This window comes from Grammomys surdaster, unplaced genomic scaffold, assembly GCF_004785775.1.
Source record: "Grammomys surdaster isolate TR1022 unplaced genomic scaffold, NIH_TR_1.0 314, whole genome shotgun sequence".
In the NCBI taxonomy this organism is placed as follows: domain Eukaryota; kingdom Metazoa; phylum Chordata; class Mammalia; order Rodentia; family Muridae; genus Grammomys; species Grammomys surdaster.
Genome location: NW_021604733.1, coordinates 328943 through 345986, shown reverse-complemented (window position 1 = coordinate 345986; position 17044 = coordinate 328943). Strand labels below are relative to the sequence as shown.

The 17044-nt window shown below is 49.5% G+C and overlaps 1 protein-coding gene across 3 annotated transcripts in view; it reads left to right on the top strand.

The window, feature by feature from the left end:
* The window catches only part of Atp6v1c2 (ATPase H+ transporting V1 subunit C2), a 38667-nt gene extending 21768 nt beyond the window's left edge, over positions 1-16899 (top strand). Inside the window, exons 5-14 of one of the 3 annotated variants that reach the window (XM_028777754.1) lie at positions 1883-1977; positions 5280-5371; positions 8001-8099; positions 8613-8681; positions 11164-11256; positions 11366-11459; positions 13121-13258; positions 14091-14188; positions 16352-16484; positions 16651-16899. In XM_028777754.1, the coding sequence (XP_028633587.1) occupies positions 1883-1977; positions 5280-5371; positions 8001-8099; positions 8613-8681; positions 11164-11256; positions 11366-11459; positions 13121-13258; positions 14091-14188; positions 16352-16484; positions 16651-16740 (1001 nt within the window). In that variant the 3' untranslated portion in view covers positions 16741-16899. The remainder of the gene's footprint in view (positions 1-1882; positions 1978-5279; positions 5372-8000; positions 8100-8612; positions 8682-11163; positions 11257-11365; positions 11460-13120; positions 13259-14090; positions 14189-16351; positions 16485-16650) is intronic. The other 2 variants (XM_028777753.1, XM_028777755.1) reach the window with 2 other exon arrangements.
* Positions 16900-17044: the final 145 nt, after the last annotated feature.

Genomic DNA, 17044 nt, shown 5'->3' with positions numbered 1-17044 from the left:
AGGGAGGGAGGGAGAAACAACAGGAAGGAGGAAGGAGAAGTTATAAGGTCCCATAGCTCTCTCTGGATCTGCAGAGTATAATAATCCCTTAGGCCAAATGTGGGGATGCATGCCTTTAACCTCACCATTTGGGAGGTGGATCTCTGGGAGTTTGATTACAGCCTGGTCTACATAATGAGCCCCAGACTAGTTGGCACTGTATAGTAAGACATTGTCTCAAAACAAAACAAGCAAGCCAATAAGAGGTGAGTGGTCTGACCACTTTCTCAGGAAGGAACAGTGACTCAGTTTCTCTCTTGCTTGAGGTTTGGGGCTTAAACCAGTGTCCTAGTTTCATTTGTGATAATAAAAAAAAATGACAAAAGATACTTTAATAGAGAAAGGGTGTATTTTCCTGACAAAGGTCACAGTGCATCCCTGAAGGAAAGTCAAAGGAGGAACTTGAATCAGCTAGTCATAGCCTCAGTCAAGAATAGAGAGAAAACAATTCATGTGTACTTCTTAGGATCAATCCCCTCTCCACACTTTTACAGTCCAGGACCCCAACCAAGGGAATGACACTGCCCCCAGTGGACTGGGTCTTCCCACATTAATTACTTAATCGAGTTGATCTACATGCAAACCCACAGCCCAGCCTGGTCCAGACAGTCCCTCACTGATTCTCTTCCCATGTGATTCTAGATTGTGTCATCTAACAATTAAAACTAAGGGGTTGGAGAAATGGCTCAGTGGTTAAGACCATTGACTCTTCTTCCTGAGGTTCCGAATTCAATTCCCAGGAACGATATGGTAGCTCACAACCATCTATAACGGGATCCAATGCATTCTTCTGGTGTGTCTGAAGACAGCTACAGTGTACTCATATACATAAAATAAACAAAAAATCTTTTAAAAAAAAACCCTAAATATCACAGCTGAGCCTGGTAACTCACTCGGATGCAAAGATAGGCAAATCTTTGATTCAAGGCCATTCTGGTCTACATAGTGAGTTCCAGACCAGCCAGGGATACACAGTGAGACTGTCTCAAACAATCAAACATAAAAACAAAACACCCCTAAATACCATAATCAGCAAGGCTTCTTGGACTAAAATTCATCAGTTCAATTGGACTACCACCAGCTCCTCCCATTCCTCTACTGCATAGCTGGCTATGGTAGGTAGGAACATCCTTCTTTACAGTGGGAATTGTTTGGTTTTAATGAAAATGCAACAGGCACACACTGAATGGTGCCTATAGCTCCAGGTGGAAAAGCCAGTCCCAAGCAAGCTCCAATGTGTGGCTGAGCAGTGAGAGGTCTCCCTTAAAGTGGATGATGTGGGTTAACATTGTCTTGCTCTTGTTGGGGCTCAAGAAGCAGGGAGACTGTTCCCCAAACAGCTGGTACCTGTGATAGGCAATGGCTGTGTGGTTTTGAGGGCTGGTTTGATGCTTTCTGGTATACCTTTGGGATGCCCTAAAACAGCTCAACCCAGCTGGGGAGGGTAGGCCAAATAACTATCGAAGGTGGAGAAGTTACCAGTGGCCACAGAATGTTACCTTCTTGGCTTCAACCTCTAGGGAGAGCAGGCTTCATAGCAAACTCCAGGCAGAAGCTGCCAAGGGAGACCATGGGACTCAGAGTTCACCTGCTTCAGTGTCCTTCCCTCAGCTTTGGAGTGTTTTGATGACAAGCTGATGGCTCCCATTGGCTCTGAACTGCTCCCTCATAGAGCATCTGCACTTCCAGAACCCATGCCTGTTCTTCAGCTTCTCTCTGACTGCTTCTTCGGTGTGAGCAACAAGCTCAGTTTGTCTCAGCTTGGCTTGGTTCTGGGTTCCGGTCTTAGTCTTGGGAGGCAGGAGGGCTGTGTTCACTTGACAAGCTGTCTTTGCTCTTTCAGTTGACCTGACATCCTTTGTGACACACTTTGAGTGGGACATGGCCAAATATCCTGCCAAGCAGCCACTGGTGAGTGTGGTGGACACACTGGCCAAGGTGAGGAACATCTGCTTGCCATCAGAGATGGTGGGCATGAAGTTGGGGCTCTGGGATGTGGAGAGCAAAGGTTGGGATGGTAGTCCCCGGGTGACCTTGGGTAGGTCTTCTCTTACCATGCTCCGGGTGTATGGAGAACTCAGCAGAGACTTGTGTGTATTCTTCTGTCCCTGTCACCCAGAGAACTGGCGATAGTCTCACAGGGCAGTCCCCTGGATGGGCCTGAGGCTTTTAACTTTTGACCTCAGACCCAGACACCAGTTCAGTTAGCTCCCCTATTTCTTTTCAAACATGATGATGGGAAGGCTTAATCTTTCCTCCCTCACTCTGCACATGGGAACCCAGTGCCACTTGGATGATTGATTGATGGCTGATTGATTGATTTTGTGGTACTGGTTGTGGAACCCAAAATCTTTCACATACAAAGCATTATACCACAGCCCTCTTTTAATTTTGATTTTGAGAATGGGCCTCACTAACTTGACCAGGCTGGCCTTGAACCAGCTTTGTAACTCAAGCTGGACTTAAACTTGTGACCCTTCTGTCTCAGCCTCCTTAGTAGATGCAATTACAGGCATTGGGTACCAAGCCTGGCTCCCCCGGGAAGAAACCTCATCATTTTAGAAGACAGTTTGGCTGAGGACCCCCACCTCTTAGTCACACTATGCCAACTCATCCTCTAAGTGTCTTGTGATAACAAAGCAGCCCCATGACAGGGTGCCATCTGTGAAGCCATGGTCTCCAGCTTGCTCATACTGTGTATAAGCCCCAGTAGCAGAGGGTTCTACAGGTACATTGTGGGCATCCTATAACCAAGGTGGCTTCTATGTGCCTTCACCATGGGTTAAAGCTGACTGTCCAGCCCTGTTGCTGATGCATACAGAGCCCCATCTATGTCATGTCTCTGGCTGGCCCTATGGCCTGGGAGATCCCAGCTCTACTCTGAACAAAGCTCCCCTGTTCTCTAAGTGAGCTGAGCTTCCCTGAGGGCAGTAGGCAGGTCAGGGCAGGAAGGGTGGCTTTGAATCCTTTTCTTCTTCAGGTTCTTGGGAATCTGGGTGTGGCTCCTTGGGCTTACATCCCCTTCCAAGACAATTAGGCAGAGGTTCTCAAAGGTATTTCTACAGGGCAGCTGGGGCATTGTGCCAGGTATGGCTTTCAGGAGAGCCTCACACCTGTCCACTACCCAGAGAACACATTTTTATGAGGTTGGGAACACCAACTTGGGATTTTTCATCTCAGGGACACTAGACCTGGCTTGGGGGAGTCAGAGAGTAGTAGAATCACTGAGGAGGACTGGATCCCCTCTAGTCCAGGGGTCCCAGGGGCACAACTGTTGAAGCATCAGACTGGGAGGGGATTTGGGTAGGAAAGCAAATCCCACAAATCCCACAAGTCGTGCTATGTATGTGGCTCCACTCTGCACCACATGGAACCTGCAGGTCAGTGGGACAGAGGTTGTGGGAGACTGGGCCTTCAGCGCATGTTGCCACAAGAACATGTGTCTTAGCCCCAGCCTCATTTGGTTCTTCTGAGGTGGTAGTAAGGGTTGTTTACAGTTTGTATAGCATATTTTCCTGTAGTCACTTGGTGTGGCCACCCCTTGAGTGTGGCATGTGGTATGATCCGAATGTGTAGTGTAGCTGTGTAGCCTAGTGTGTAGGATGCCATCGGTGAAGAGAACCCCACAAGGTATATGAATCTCTGAAGCACTTTTGTAATGTCCTGGGAGTATATCATCACTATGGAGAAAAATGTTTTTAAAATGTAAGAAAAAGATAAATCTCATCCCCATAATCAAGCAAAGACAAGGACATTGAAAGTCTGCTACTGTTTCGGCTCCTGTTCCCTTTCCCTCTCAACAGTGACCAGTGCCTAAGGTTCAGAGAGGACCCCCTTTTTTGAATGTCTGTTCTGAGTATTTAAACTCAAAGCTCCCACAGTGCCGTGAGTTTCATCCCATGATCTCAGCATGTCTTCCATCAGCATCGTGCCCTGCCTGCCCTACAGCATAGACACACACTGCTGGGCCCAAGCACTCTCATCACAACCCACTGCCAAACAGTAGCAAAGGGGCGGCCAGATGGTTTGTGTGTAAAGGCTACAGCAGTGGCCCTCAACCTTCCTCATACTGAAGCCCTTTAGTACAGTTCCCCATGTCGTGGTGACCCCTCCCCCAACCATAAAGTTATCTTCACTGCTGCTTCATAACTGTAATTTTGCTACTGTTATGAATTGTAATGTAAATACCCAATATACAGGATATCTGATACGTGACCCCTGTGAAAAGGTCTTTCAACAACCAAAGGAGTCACAACCCACAGTTGAGAACCACTGGGCTACATACTCAGTTCCGAAGTACCCACCATTACCTGTCAGCTGACATGCATCCATGCGTTATCAAATACACACCCACCTGTTTGTAGCTGTGGCTACAGGCCATTGTTCACTGTCATGCTGGTCTCTGTGAGCCTTTGGGGGAGCAGAACTTTCTTTAAATTAGCACAGAGCTCAGCCTGTGGGAGGGGCTCACTGCGGCTTTGAGTCACTCATTGCTTTCTGGGCTCACTTAATTACCATAGCTTTCTTGAACTGCTCTTCACTTTGGCTAACTGTTCTTGGGGCTCTTCCTAAGGTGGCATTCCTCCTCTGGGTAGAGGCAGGGAACAGAGGTGCTCAGTTATTGTGCCCTTGCAGCTTGGGTGGAGGCTGCAGTCAAACCTGGAGAAGTAGACAACTGGGAGGCTGAACATGGAAGGTCACCATGGAAGACAGGACAGATCACTGGCTGCCCTCTAACAGGGCCAAGGAAGGTTGCCGTGGGGCTTCCCGGGTCTGGCATTGCTTGCTAGGAAGGACCCCAAGCTAGTGTTCACTGGGCAAGCTATGTGGCTGGTACCTCAGCACCTATAAATTGAGGTCTTGTCCCCTTCTGCTCTCCCATGTGGAAACTAAGAGGGCCAGATGCTTGGGGGTTGGAAGAGTAAGGAGGGACACAGATGGGACCACCCTGGTGAGCCAGCAGGTTGCTGGTTTTCTTTTCTTTTTTTGTTTTTCTTTTGTTTCTTTCTTTACCCTGAGACAGGGTTTCCTGTAGCCTAGGCCTCAAATTGGCTGTATAGCAGAGGAGGATCTTGAACTGATCTTCCTGTCTCTGCCTCCCAAGTGGTAGACTTACAGGAATGAGCACCCACCTGGCTTGGTCACCATTGTTAAGTGTCCATGGATGCTTGGTGAGATGTTTGAAGAGTTTCACTAACTCCTCAAGGTCACCAGGATCGTTTCTCCCCCCTCCCTCCCAGCAACTGGCACAAATCGAGACAGACCTGAAGTCCCGAACAGCTGCCTACAGCGTTCTGAAGGCCAACCTGGAGAACTTGGAGAAGAAATCCACGTGCGTACCGTGCCCACTGCATTCTCTGTGCGTGTATCTGGTGGGGTTGGTGTGGGGAAGATCCCCATGGCTGTGACTCTTAAGCCAGGTGGACAGATGGAGCCATACACTAGGAGCCTGGAGCAGATGAAGAGAGAACAGAGCCAGGTAGGGTGGCTACCCTGCCTGTGAACACAGAGAAACATGATGTTTCTCCTGCTCATTCCTTCTTTCCTTCCTTCCCGCTCCTCACTCAGTTTATGTGGCTCTGGAGAGCCTGCCTCCACTGCATCTCCTCTTCAAGGTGAGCAGGTAGGGTGGAATATTAGAGCCCAAACATCTTCACGGGGCAGATAGGATCAGCAGCCGCCTAGAGTGGACAGCTGCAGGGACTCAGTCATAAAACAGTCTGCTGGTCTTGTAAGGACGATGTATATTGTTCAGGCTCCTGACAGACCAGGCTCAAAGGCGGTGGAATCAGTAGAAAAGCAAGCTCAGGGCCATCATGGCAGGCCCTTGGGGATGGTAGTGAGCACCCTGGAAGACATAGTTACACAGGGCGAGCTCGAGCTCCGAGGGAAGGATGAATAGAGCCAATTAGCATGAGGTGGCTCCCAGCCGTTGCCTCTGGGTCCTAAATCTGAGGTCAGAAAAGCAGAGTAGCCCAGGAACTCAGAGCTAATTTCCCTCCTCCCCTTTGGTACCACCAGTTACGCTTCCCTCCTTAGAGTCCCTAGGCCAGATTTCCTAGTCACAAAAAAATAACAAAAGCTGAGACCATTCCTAATCTGAAAATTCAAAATGAAAAATGCTCCCAAAAAAGGAGGAAGTTTTAAGCGTCATGATGATTTTTTAAATGAAAAGTTCTGTACCTGACTTCATGGCTCTGTTCATGGCCACCACACAAAGACTAGAACTGCCTGCAGCATGCCTGCAGCTATTGTGTGAGTACTGTATGAAGCCAGTGGGTTTCTGCTTTAATCTACCTCCTACCTCCAAGAGAGCTCGTTATTCCAATAAAACATTCACATGTCCAGAAACCCCCAAGTTCAAACAGAAGGGTTACCGAAGCTGCTGTCCATCTGCAGTGAGAAAGTCAGTTTCAGTTGTCTGAGTCCGCCCAAGGGTAACTGGACATGAGCAAAGGTGGACACTAGCTAGTTGTAAGGTGGGCACAAGTTACCTTGAGCTCAGGATAGGTTGGTCCCTCCTGAGGCTGGAGTCCAGACCATGGTGGGCCACCCCCTCACCTCACTACCAAGTCATAGACAGCTTGGCAGCTGGCAAGATGGATCAGTGGATAAAGGAACCTGCCACCTGTATGACGATCTGAGTTCAGTCTCTGGGTCCCATCTGATAGAAGGAGAGAGCTGACTTCTGCAAGTTGTCTTATGACATCTACAGATGTTCTGTGGCACATGTGGAACACACACAAACACGCACACACACGCACATGCACACACACAGAGTAAATAAACACAAAGTGTAATTAGAAAAGCCTGGCAATAGTGGCAGTGGTGGTGATGGTGGTGGCGATGGTGGCACACACCTTTAGTCCCAGCACTCAGGCAGAGGCAGGCAGATTTCTTTGAATTTGAGGTCAGCCTGGTCTACAGAGTGAGGACAGCCAAGGCTACACAAAGAAACCCTGTCTCAGAAAACCAAATAGTTTTTTTTTTTAAGATAATTGGAATCTTAGCAGATGACTGGTTCATGTTCTCTTCTCCCAAACAGTCTCTGCTTCCTACTCCTTCACCAAACATGCCAAAACAGTTTCTACCCTTGAAAAGTCAGTTACTCATTCAACCTGTGAGGTTGTTACTTTGGGCTGGGTGCACTATAAACTAGAGACAAGTCTAGCAGACTAATGTGTGTGCTGTGGTGATACGGTGGCTGTGCCCAGGGTGCCTCTGAAGGGGATTCGCCGGCATCTGTCCATGATCACACAGCTGTGTGGTGGTGGTCCAGACAGGCGAGGAGAAGCCCTTGGGGGATGGGATTTTTCTCCTGCCTATGAGGCTTTGCTCTTGACTCTGCCCGAGAAGTGGGAAGCCATGGGCTAATGCTGCAGCCCCCATGTTCTCTAGGCTCTCTGGCTAGCACTCTTCAGTCTGGGTGTTCACCATGTCTTGATAGGCACATCTGTCTATGCCACAGCATGGTGATAATACCATGCTCTTCATTCTAGCCAGGGCTTGTGGCATAGACAAAGCTATTTCAGGTGAGTGTCCCCAGCTGCTGGACTAAACAGTGTAAATTGACACAGAGCTAGCTCTATCTAGGCCTATCTGTCCTCTGCAATTCGGAGACCTGGCTGCTGTCTTGATACCTGAATACCTTTAGCTGCCTGCCACCTGAGTTCCCCTCCCAGCACTTGGGTTGGCTTTTGGGGAGAGTGCATGTCGCTGAGGTGTTGAATTCAGCAGCCCCTTGAGTGACAGGTGATAGTTGCGGAGGCCTCGCCAGCCTCCCTGCCCCTGAAAGAAGAGGTACTGTCTCATTTATGAATTGGCTGTACCTGGCTCTGACAGACTGGGCTCAGAATCTCCTCTGAGCCTGCTCTATTTCCTGCTGTTTGTTTGGATGCTATAGGACATGTGGGGTCAGTGATCCTCTCTCTGATGGTCTTATCTGTTGTTCCACCTTCCAGGGGGAACCTCTTCACTCGGACACTGAGTGATATTGTCAGCAAGGAAGACTTCGTACTCGATTCTGAATATCTCATAACCCTGCTGGTCATCGTCCCCAAGTATGTGAATAGAAAGGCTGTGAGGTGCTTGGCTCTTGTACAGAGTGAGGTGGGCCCTATGTGCCCTGCTGCCTATAGGTCAGCAGACATTCCTGCAAATACCTAAGGAGGTCCAGTGTCTCCATAGAAGTAGGGAGATGGTAGCAATGGCAGAGCATTTATTGAGTACTTCTTGTGTTATGCCCATAAGAAAAACTTCGAACTCCTTTTGACATGAAGCTGGAAAGGCCATTTACCTGGGCTCAGGTGACCTGGCCCAGGATCAGAAAATTATTAGTGACTATAAAACATAGCAATACCTGGCTCTCCACATGGGAACCTTTTGGGAAGTCCTGGGGCCCTTGCACATAGATTGGGCTCAGCATGGCACCTGTCCACAGCAGAACCTTTGGGGATGTTGGGAACACTCCCTGGTTCTATCTCATGACTTTCAGTCTTCAGGAGAAGGTGCAGTTTCCTGAGATAGTAGAAGCCCTGTCTTCCCAAAGCATCCCACAGTTTGTGTCCTTACAGGTCAAGCTATGTACAGTGGCAGAAGACATATGAGTCCCTATCGGACATGGTGGTCCCTCGGTCAACCAAGTAAGTGAGACCTCAGCTTAGTCTGTGTCCCCAGAAAGGCATGTGTAGATGTTCATGGAGCACCAGATATGTACCAAGGGCAGGGCACCTCACAGCACCATACCCGTGCATTGAGTCCCCGTGGCCCAGAATTCCTTCTTGGCACCTTGGGGTGCTCCTATCTGCCATTGTCTTTTAAAGCTCCACTTCCCTGTCCCTCCTCTGGGAAGGCTGTTCTGGATGCACTCAGCAGAGCCTCTCCATGTGTTTTTTGCCTGTCTTCTCTGTATTCTCTTTATAACATCCATTCTGTTCTGCCTAAGCAGGTGGGTGCAGAGATTGTTCAGCAAATGCCTGGACAGAGCAGCAGCCCAGGGGCTGGCAACAGAGTCTGAGCAGGGAGGACAGTCTCAGTGTGTGGCCAGTTGGGGTCAGAACAGGAACATCAGGAGGGCACAGCAAAGGTGAAGGGTAGGACTGGGTTGAACCTGTGTAGGCTGTGGAAACCATGGAAACCAGCAACTCAGCTACACACATCAGAGCTCACTTTGAGAATGGGCAAAACGTTAGTTGTTGACAGGTGTCTCAGTCACTGTTTTACTGCTGTGAAGTGACACCATGGCCAGGGCAACTCTGAAGAGAAAGCATTTAACTGAGGGCTCACTTATGTTTTCAGAGGCTTAGTCCATTTCTTATCATAGCAGGGAGCATGGTGCTGAAGCAATAGCACAGAACTACATTCTGATCCATAGACAGAGAGGCAGGCAGACAGACAGACAGACAGGCAGGCAGACAGACAGAGAGGCAGACAGACAGAGAGACAGACAGACAGACAGACAGACAGACAGACAGAGAGGCAGACAGACAGGCAGACAGACAGACAGACAGACAGACACACACACACACACACACACACACACACACACACACACACACACAGAGGGGATGGGGAGAATATGAACACATGCATACTGGACCCGATACGGGTGTTTGAAACCTCAAAGCTCACCCCCAGTGTCACAATTCACCAGGTGACACACACCCCAACAAGACTGTGCCTCCTAATCCTTCTTGAATAGTGCCACTCTATGGTGACTAAGCATTCAAATAATAGGAGCCTGCCTCATTACCACAGCAGGGATATACAGAACCATGCCATTTATCTAGAATCAAAAAGCCTGTGACAAGAATGTCTCAGTGCCTGGACCAAAATACAGCAGAGTCATGGGGACTGTGGAGAGGAAAAACCACCCGCCGGGTCATGAGATAAGGAGTCTCCAGCCTAGTTAACTGGGCAGAGCCTAGGGGACTCTTAACTGTGTGGAACTTATTTGTGATCCCAAATCCTGCACCTTTACATATGCCATAAAGGAAAGTTTAGAATGAGCCATAAGTAACATGAGCTCAGTTATCTGCCCCACCACACTGTACCCAGAGCTGCCCACTTCACCCCATCCCATCTCATCCCACCCCCCCACCATCCCTCTACATCCTACGCATCCTACTACATCCCACCCCACCCTCATCCACCCCACCCTATCCCATAGCACCCGACTCTCCCATCCTGTCTTATTTAGTCCCCCGGCCCCATCCACCCTAGCCCCCTTCCTGTCTCAGCTCATTCATCCCTGAGATCTTGGCCTTGAGGAGCATACCACTCCCAAGACACAGCCACCAGGAGCTAAATGGATTGTGTGTTTACAAATAACAGGTTAGTCACAGCCTTAAGGTCTTGGGAGAGACAGAGCTCTAAGAAGAAGCACATCTTTTTGGGTCTGGTAGCACCAGACAGGAACTTCCTGGTAGGCAGAGATGTCTTCTGTTCTTGAGGCTTGCCTCTGGAGAAGGGTCAGCTTATGCTGGGCCACAGAGCAGAGACCTCAGGCCCTTCATGATTAAGAGAGTACTTAAGTCTGCACCAACCAATTCTGAAAAGGTCTGAAGCTTCAGGAAAGTTCCTATGGGTAAGGACTCCAAGACACAAGTGAGGGGATCTGCCAACCAGGCATACCTAGGCCCTCAAGACTTCTTACTTAGACCAGTGTCTCTGAGTTGCTGAGGACAGTGACTCATGCTGTCAATGACGTGTCCAGTTAGGGCTTTATATTGGAAGTGCAGTGGTCCTTGTGGAATGGCTTCTGCAATTTGCTTCACTGGAACCTGCATAGCAGCAACAGAGTCTGGAGCCCTGTGGGGAGCTGGATCAGTCAGCCATTTGAGGAGCACAAGACAAAACAAGTTGCTGCTCCCAACCAGAGTCTCTGCTGGAGCTTGCAGGCTGAACCTGGAGGAGTGGACAGTGGGAAGTTATCAGGGCACCCTTGGTTCCCAGGCCCTGGTCCCAGCAAAGGACAGAAGCATAGGCCACCAGGCCCAGGGAACCTGACTGCCAGTGGGGATGGCCTCCTGAGGTTGACGAGGAGCTCCTCTGAGCCCAGCTTCAGCTCAGAGCCTGGGGGAGTGATCTTCCGTCATCTGGCTAACTAATGCTTCTCCCCACTAGATTGATCGCGGAGGACAATGAAGGTGGCCTCTTCACAGTGACTCTTTTCCGAAAAGTGATTGAAGATTTCAAAGTCAAAGCCAAAGAAAACAAGTAAGGGTATGGGCCATGGGTTCCAGCAGGTTTGATCTGAATCCCTGAGTAGTACCTGCCTTGTCCAGATGCTGGCTGCCCTGTTACAGCTCTAGTTGCTTTTTTAAAGGTTCATTGTCCGGGAATTTTACTATGATGAAAAAGAAATTAAAAGAGAAAGGGAGGAGATGACCAGGTTGCTGTCTGATAAGAAACAACAGTATGTGAGTACTGGGGTGTGGGGGGCTCTTTAGACTGCTGAGATTTACTCCCTAATGTTCTACAGGTTAGAGTCCATTCCTCAGTCTCCCTGTTCCCATCTCCTGAGTTCATGCTGGGTACATGTGAGTTCAGATGGTATATGTACTGATCTCCACTCCCTGATGCAGCTCACACCTGGATCACTGTCCTGGAAGAGCTTGTCTGCTCCACAGTAGCTGAGATGCTGAAGTGTACCCTGGCCAGGGGATCGCTCGCCCTGGACTTGCCACAGATCAGCCAGAGCAGGGGGCACCAGGATGAAGCATTTGTGCCTAGAGTGGCTAGTGCCACTGTCTCAGAGATTACACAGCCATCAGTTTTCTTATCCTGACTGTAGATTTCAGGCTGCCCCTGGCACCTGTGCTTACCACCCCAGTGTTCTTAGGAGCCTGGGTGCTTATCAGAGACACTGTGGCCACAGGCACTTCGTGGAAAGGTCAGCCTCTGTCACTGGGGCAAAACTGAGAGCGTAGTGTTAAACTGGGAACCTGTAGCCCCACGGTCATCAGTCCAGAGCTATGCAAAAGTGTGTTCCAGTCTCTGGTATCCTGTGATGGCAGCATGGGGCTCAGTTCCACATGCTCAAGGCACTTGTCTAAGTGGACGTTTTCTGGTTCCTTCTTCCCAGCCTCAGCAGAGGGAGGCTTCCTCAGCGTACACTCTAGTAGCATTCAGCGATAGGTGGGAGGGGTAAGGAGAGTCCTTGAGGAAAGCCTGTGTGTGCCCACAGCTGAGTATCCACCTGGGCAGAGGCAGAGCTGCTGTGCTGGTACAGTGCTTCACACGTGGCTCGGTGTTTGCCCCAGACCTCCTCACATATTGAGCAGATAGCTTGAGCATATCCAGGCTAACCTTGCTGAATGAGAGGCTTTTCTGAGTCCCCCCAAAATAGTTCTTGGAGCCCGGCCTGCCTGCTGTTTCCTTCTCTAAGCCCCAAGATTGCCAGTTGGTGGTGTCTTTACCCATAGACTTCTGTGGCCCCAACTGCCCCAGAGAACCTTCTAGAGTTTCCAAGTGTATGAGAAACAGAACTCCTGGGAGACACTCAGAAACTGTGCTGGTGAATGGAGCTTCAGGGAGGGTCAATGAGAACCCTCACCCCACCCCAGCACTCTCTCCCATTTGGTCTGGTTGGGAATGGATGCAGCCAAGCATCCCGTATCCTTTAGTTACGGGCCCACTGGAGACCAGGGGCTGGCTTGCTCTGGGAATACAGGGTTGAGTTGCCCTATGTTTTCTATTCTTTTGCAGACAGGTGATATAGGGTGACATGGCCTGGCTGTGTGCCTTTCTAGTGTCTTGTATGTGATATGCCAAAGCATTCCATGAACGTCGAGGAGGAGGAAGCTGTTCCTGAGTATTAGGGGCTGGATAAATGAGCTCCGTAGGTCAGCATAGTTCAATAATACATCCGGGAGCTGTCTTTGTCTGCTGTTGCTGGGGTCCTGACCCAAGCAGGCACATAGGCTAGTATCTGAAGCCATAGACCTTGGACCCCTGCCACACACTTCTGTGAGCAGGGATTCTGGAGTTTGCTTGCATATTGTTCTCCAGGCCATGAGAATTATTTGTGTTCATGATACATACTTGCTGAAAGATTAATAAATCATTTCTGTACCTTTAGCAAACTTCCTGTGTTGCTCTTAAAAAGGGATCAGCCACCTACCGTGACCACAAGGTTAAGGTAACCCCGCTAGGTAACCCTGCTAGGCCTACTGCGGGGCAGATCGACAGAGACAGAGAGAGTGAGGGCGAGGGTGAGGTAAGCACCCCTGGGAACCCTGGGGGTTCCTGGCTCAATTCTCTCCCCAGCTGAGGCTCTTCTAAGGATCAAATCTATGCATTTGGTGTTGTTTCCTCCTGCTTGTGAGGGCTGAAACTGGAGCCTAGAATCCTGCTGTCCTAACCTTCATGGACTTTCTGGAGCTGACTCTCTAGGCAGGGAATGGGGCTTGTCGTCTGGAAGGAATGCCTATGCCCTGGCTGAAGGTGGCTGGAGCTGGTGACTGGTGATGGGCAGGGCTCTGGCTGGAGGGTGGGTGGTTCGGTCGCTCTGCATTCCTCCCTGACTGTCCCGGCTTGGGTATCTCTGGCCTTGCCCAGCAATTAGAAATGTCAGGTGGGGGCTGCCCCTAAGGAAAAACCACAGCAGGCTCAGCAGCAGCAGGAGCAGCAGCAGCAGCTGCTATGGCCTAGATGGGGCTTTAAGAACCCTGTCAGGTACAGCTCATGGATGGTTGGGCAGGACTCTGAGGGTAGTACCTTCCGATGAGGTGGGCTTCTTGATGGTTCAGTGTCAGATGAGAGCCTTCAGAGGCCAATGACAGACTTGAGGTCAAGAGCTGCCTAGCTTCCCACTGCTGGTCTGAGGTAGCCTCGCGCATGTGCCGGTGGCTGCCCCGAGAGCTTTCCCCAGTGTCAGGCGCCTGCATGCAGTGGTCCTGAGCTTCCCTAGGTTCTTCCAATCATCTCTGCTTCTGCTGGCTCCTGGGCCCTTCTTCTGGTCTCAGGGCTTGCTCTGTATACAGCGAGCCCTTTCTTGGCGTTTATCAGTCGAGTGTCCAGAGGTTCATGTACTTTTCCTGTCTATGCAGGGACCTCTGCTGCGCTGGCTCAAGGTGAACTTCAGCGAGGCCTTTATTGCCTGGATCCACATAAAGGCCCTGAGAGTGTTTGTGGAGTCTGTGCTCAGGTGTGTGGCAGAGATGCTGGTCTGGGCAGTACTGAGTGGCTGGGCCTGGAGGAGAAGCTTGGATGCTCTGCTCCCACCTCTCCCCCCACCCCCTTGCTCTTTGCTTTCCGTGGCTGCATCTTAGCAATGTTCTCCATTCCGTCAAAGGAATCCCAGTTGGCCACGTGTGTTCTGCTCGTCAGGACTCACTCTTTCCTACCAGACTCATTCGTGTGCTCTGCCTGCCTCACTCACCTGTGTACCTCACAGACCCTCTGTGCTATTGCAGGGCCCCAGTGGTTCCTAGAAGACATTCCCAGGCTGTCTTATTTCTCCACTCTCCAAGGGTAGTCTTCAAGGTAGCTCCCCACTAAAACAGGAAAGCTACACCTGAAAAAATGATTTTATCTTAATTTCTATCATTTTAAAATACAAGGAAGACAGAGTCACTGTTGAAAATGTACAAACCATAGGTTAGCACAGGTGTGAATTCAAACTACCTGTCAGGGATAAAGTGTAGCTCAGTGATTGACAGAGTATCAGCCTGGCATGCATGAAGCCCAGAATTCAGTCACCAGTGGCACAGAGCAAACCAGGCATATGTTGTTTTAAGAGCAAACACACCTTGGTATGTGCTTTTTTGTTTGTTTGTTTTGTTTTTTTATGGTTCTGGTTCCCCCAGCCCAAGTATTTAATGTTCAGATATGTATCATTCTCAATGTTTTCATGGAAAGGGAATCAAACAGCAAGTCCTTTTCAAAGGACCACAGTGGTTGAAGAATGAATGACACAGGACACTGGGTGTGCAGACTTGTCTCTCAAGGGACAGTGAGCCATCATGTTTATGTTAAATCACAATGGGATGAGGCAGTATTGGGGGAGTCTGCACCCACAAGCAGCAAGACTTATGGCTGACCTCACCAGAGAGGAGGCAGCTTCTCTACTGAGAAGTCTAAGGGAGTATCCTGGGCTATGGCCTTGAGGACAGGCAGTGAGAGAACTTGCCAGCCCTGCTGAAATCATGTCCTGGTGGGATGATGTTCATGTGAATTGCCATAGGAAGGTTAGCAGGTTGGATGTCACTGACAGAGAAGCCAGGACATCTGTAGGATCACTTGCTTTGTTTCTGGTCAACAGTCAACTGGGTGCTCAACACGCCTGGGATTTGCCTACGTGTTATAATCACCTGGTTGGCCAGTATGGTTCTTGCCTTGTGGAAGGGCAGTCAGTACAAGGGGGCCTCTCTGGCCAGCAGAAAGCAGAGTTGTCACCAGTGGCACCTGCAGACATAGTGGGAAAGGCAGGGCCATATTCTGGGAATATTTTGCCCACAATGAAGACTGAGGTTTAGGAGGCAGGGAGGAATTCATGGACATGCTGCTGGTATCCACAGATTCCCCCGACTCATTTCCACAGCACACTCTAGTTAGGAAATTCTGTGCTAGGTAAGAGCAGGGCACTGAGGACACTCATGTGGGTCACACACATAGTACAGCCACTGGCCAGCCATGGAAGTGGAACCTTGGCTCACTGATGCATTTGAATGCTATTCTGGGAATAATGGACACGCCAGGCACAGTGATTCTCAAGGAAGTGATTGATCAGATTTAAGCTCTTTGCTATGCACCCAAAAACTGAGCAAGAAGAATATACCCTGAAGAACTTCTGCTGTTCTCCTTTAGTGGGCACAAGTGACAGCTGTAAAGTTCTGATCTGGTGCTTGTACAACTCAAGTACAGGTGCCTGGGGCCGTGAGCTCTTGGTTCTTGTCATAGTGGTGACTTTCAGAAATGGTTAGTACAGACCAGAGACAGTATCATTTTTAGCCTTTGGATACCTGTCCCTGTTATCTTTTTTTTATAGTTTCACTTTTTTAAGGTGTGTCAGTTATAGCCATTCATTCATATTTTAGGGTTTATTTTTATGCATGTGTGCATGAGTGTTTTGATACATACACAGGTGCCCAAAGAGGCCAGAGGCTGTAGGATTCCCTGGAGCTGGAGTTATAGGCAGTTGTGAGCCACCTGTCATGGGTACTGGGAACTGAGTTAAAGCCCTGTAGAACAAGCGCTCTTAACCACGGAGCCATCTCTCCAGCCAAAGTCACTTTAGTTGCTCCTCTACTTTGGCCAGACCCTCTTGGCTGGTATTTAAACACCCGACTGGCCTGTCTTGTCTGAGCAGGTATGGACTTCCAGTGAACTTCCAGGCTGTGCTCCTGCAGCCCCATAAAAAGTCAGCCACCAAACGCCTGCGAGAGGTGCTCAATTCTGTCTTCCGGCACCTGGATGAAGTTGCTGCAGCAAGCATACTGGACGTAGGTATCATGGAGACTCAGATGCACTACCACCACAGGATGCATGGTGTCACTTTTAAGCATGGGGATGTGTGTGGTGGCAGGGCAACTGCACAGGACAGAATGTGTGCCCAGAACCCAAGAGAGTTCCCTTAAAACAAGAACCGTCTTTGCCATTGCTCTGCAGGCATCCGTGGAGATTCCTGGACTGCAGCTCAGCAACCAGGACTATTTCCCCTACGTGTACTTCCATATCGACCTCAGCCTCCTTGACTAGGGGGCCAGCCTGTTTCACTGCAGCCTCAGACCTTGCCAGACACCCGAATCCTGCAGGATTCTGACTCAGAAGATACTCACAGACATTAGTTAGAGTGTATTTATTTTTTTAAGTTACAATAAAGTGCTCAGTCCTGAGTCTTTTGTGTTCTACTGTTAACTCCAAACTTTCTCTCAAGTGTTTTACATGAAGTTACAGGGTTGCCTGTAACTTGGCAACCCACTAGGGTTTTTAATGGGAGATTAATGAGAACACACTGAAAACCTGAGCCTAATAGTGAAACTGAAGACAGACTTCAGGGCAT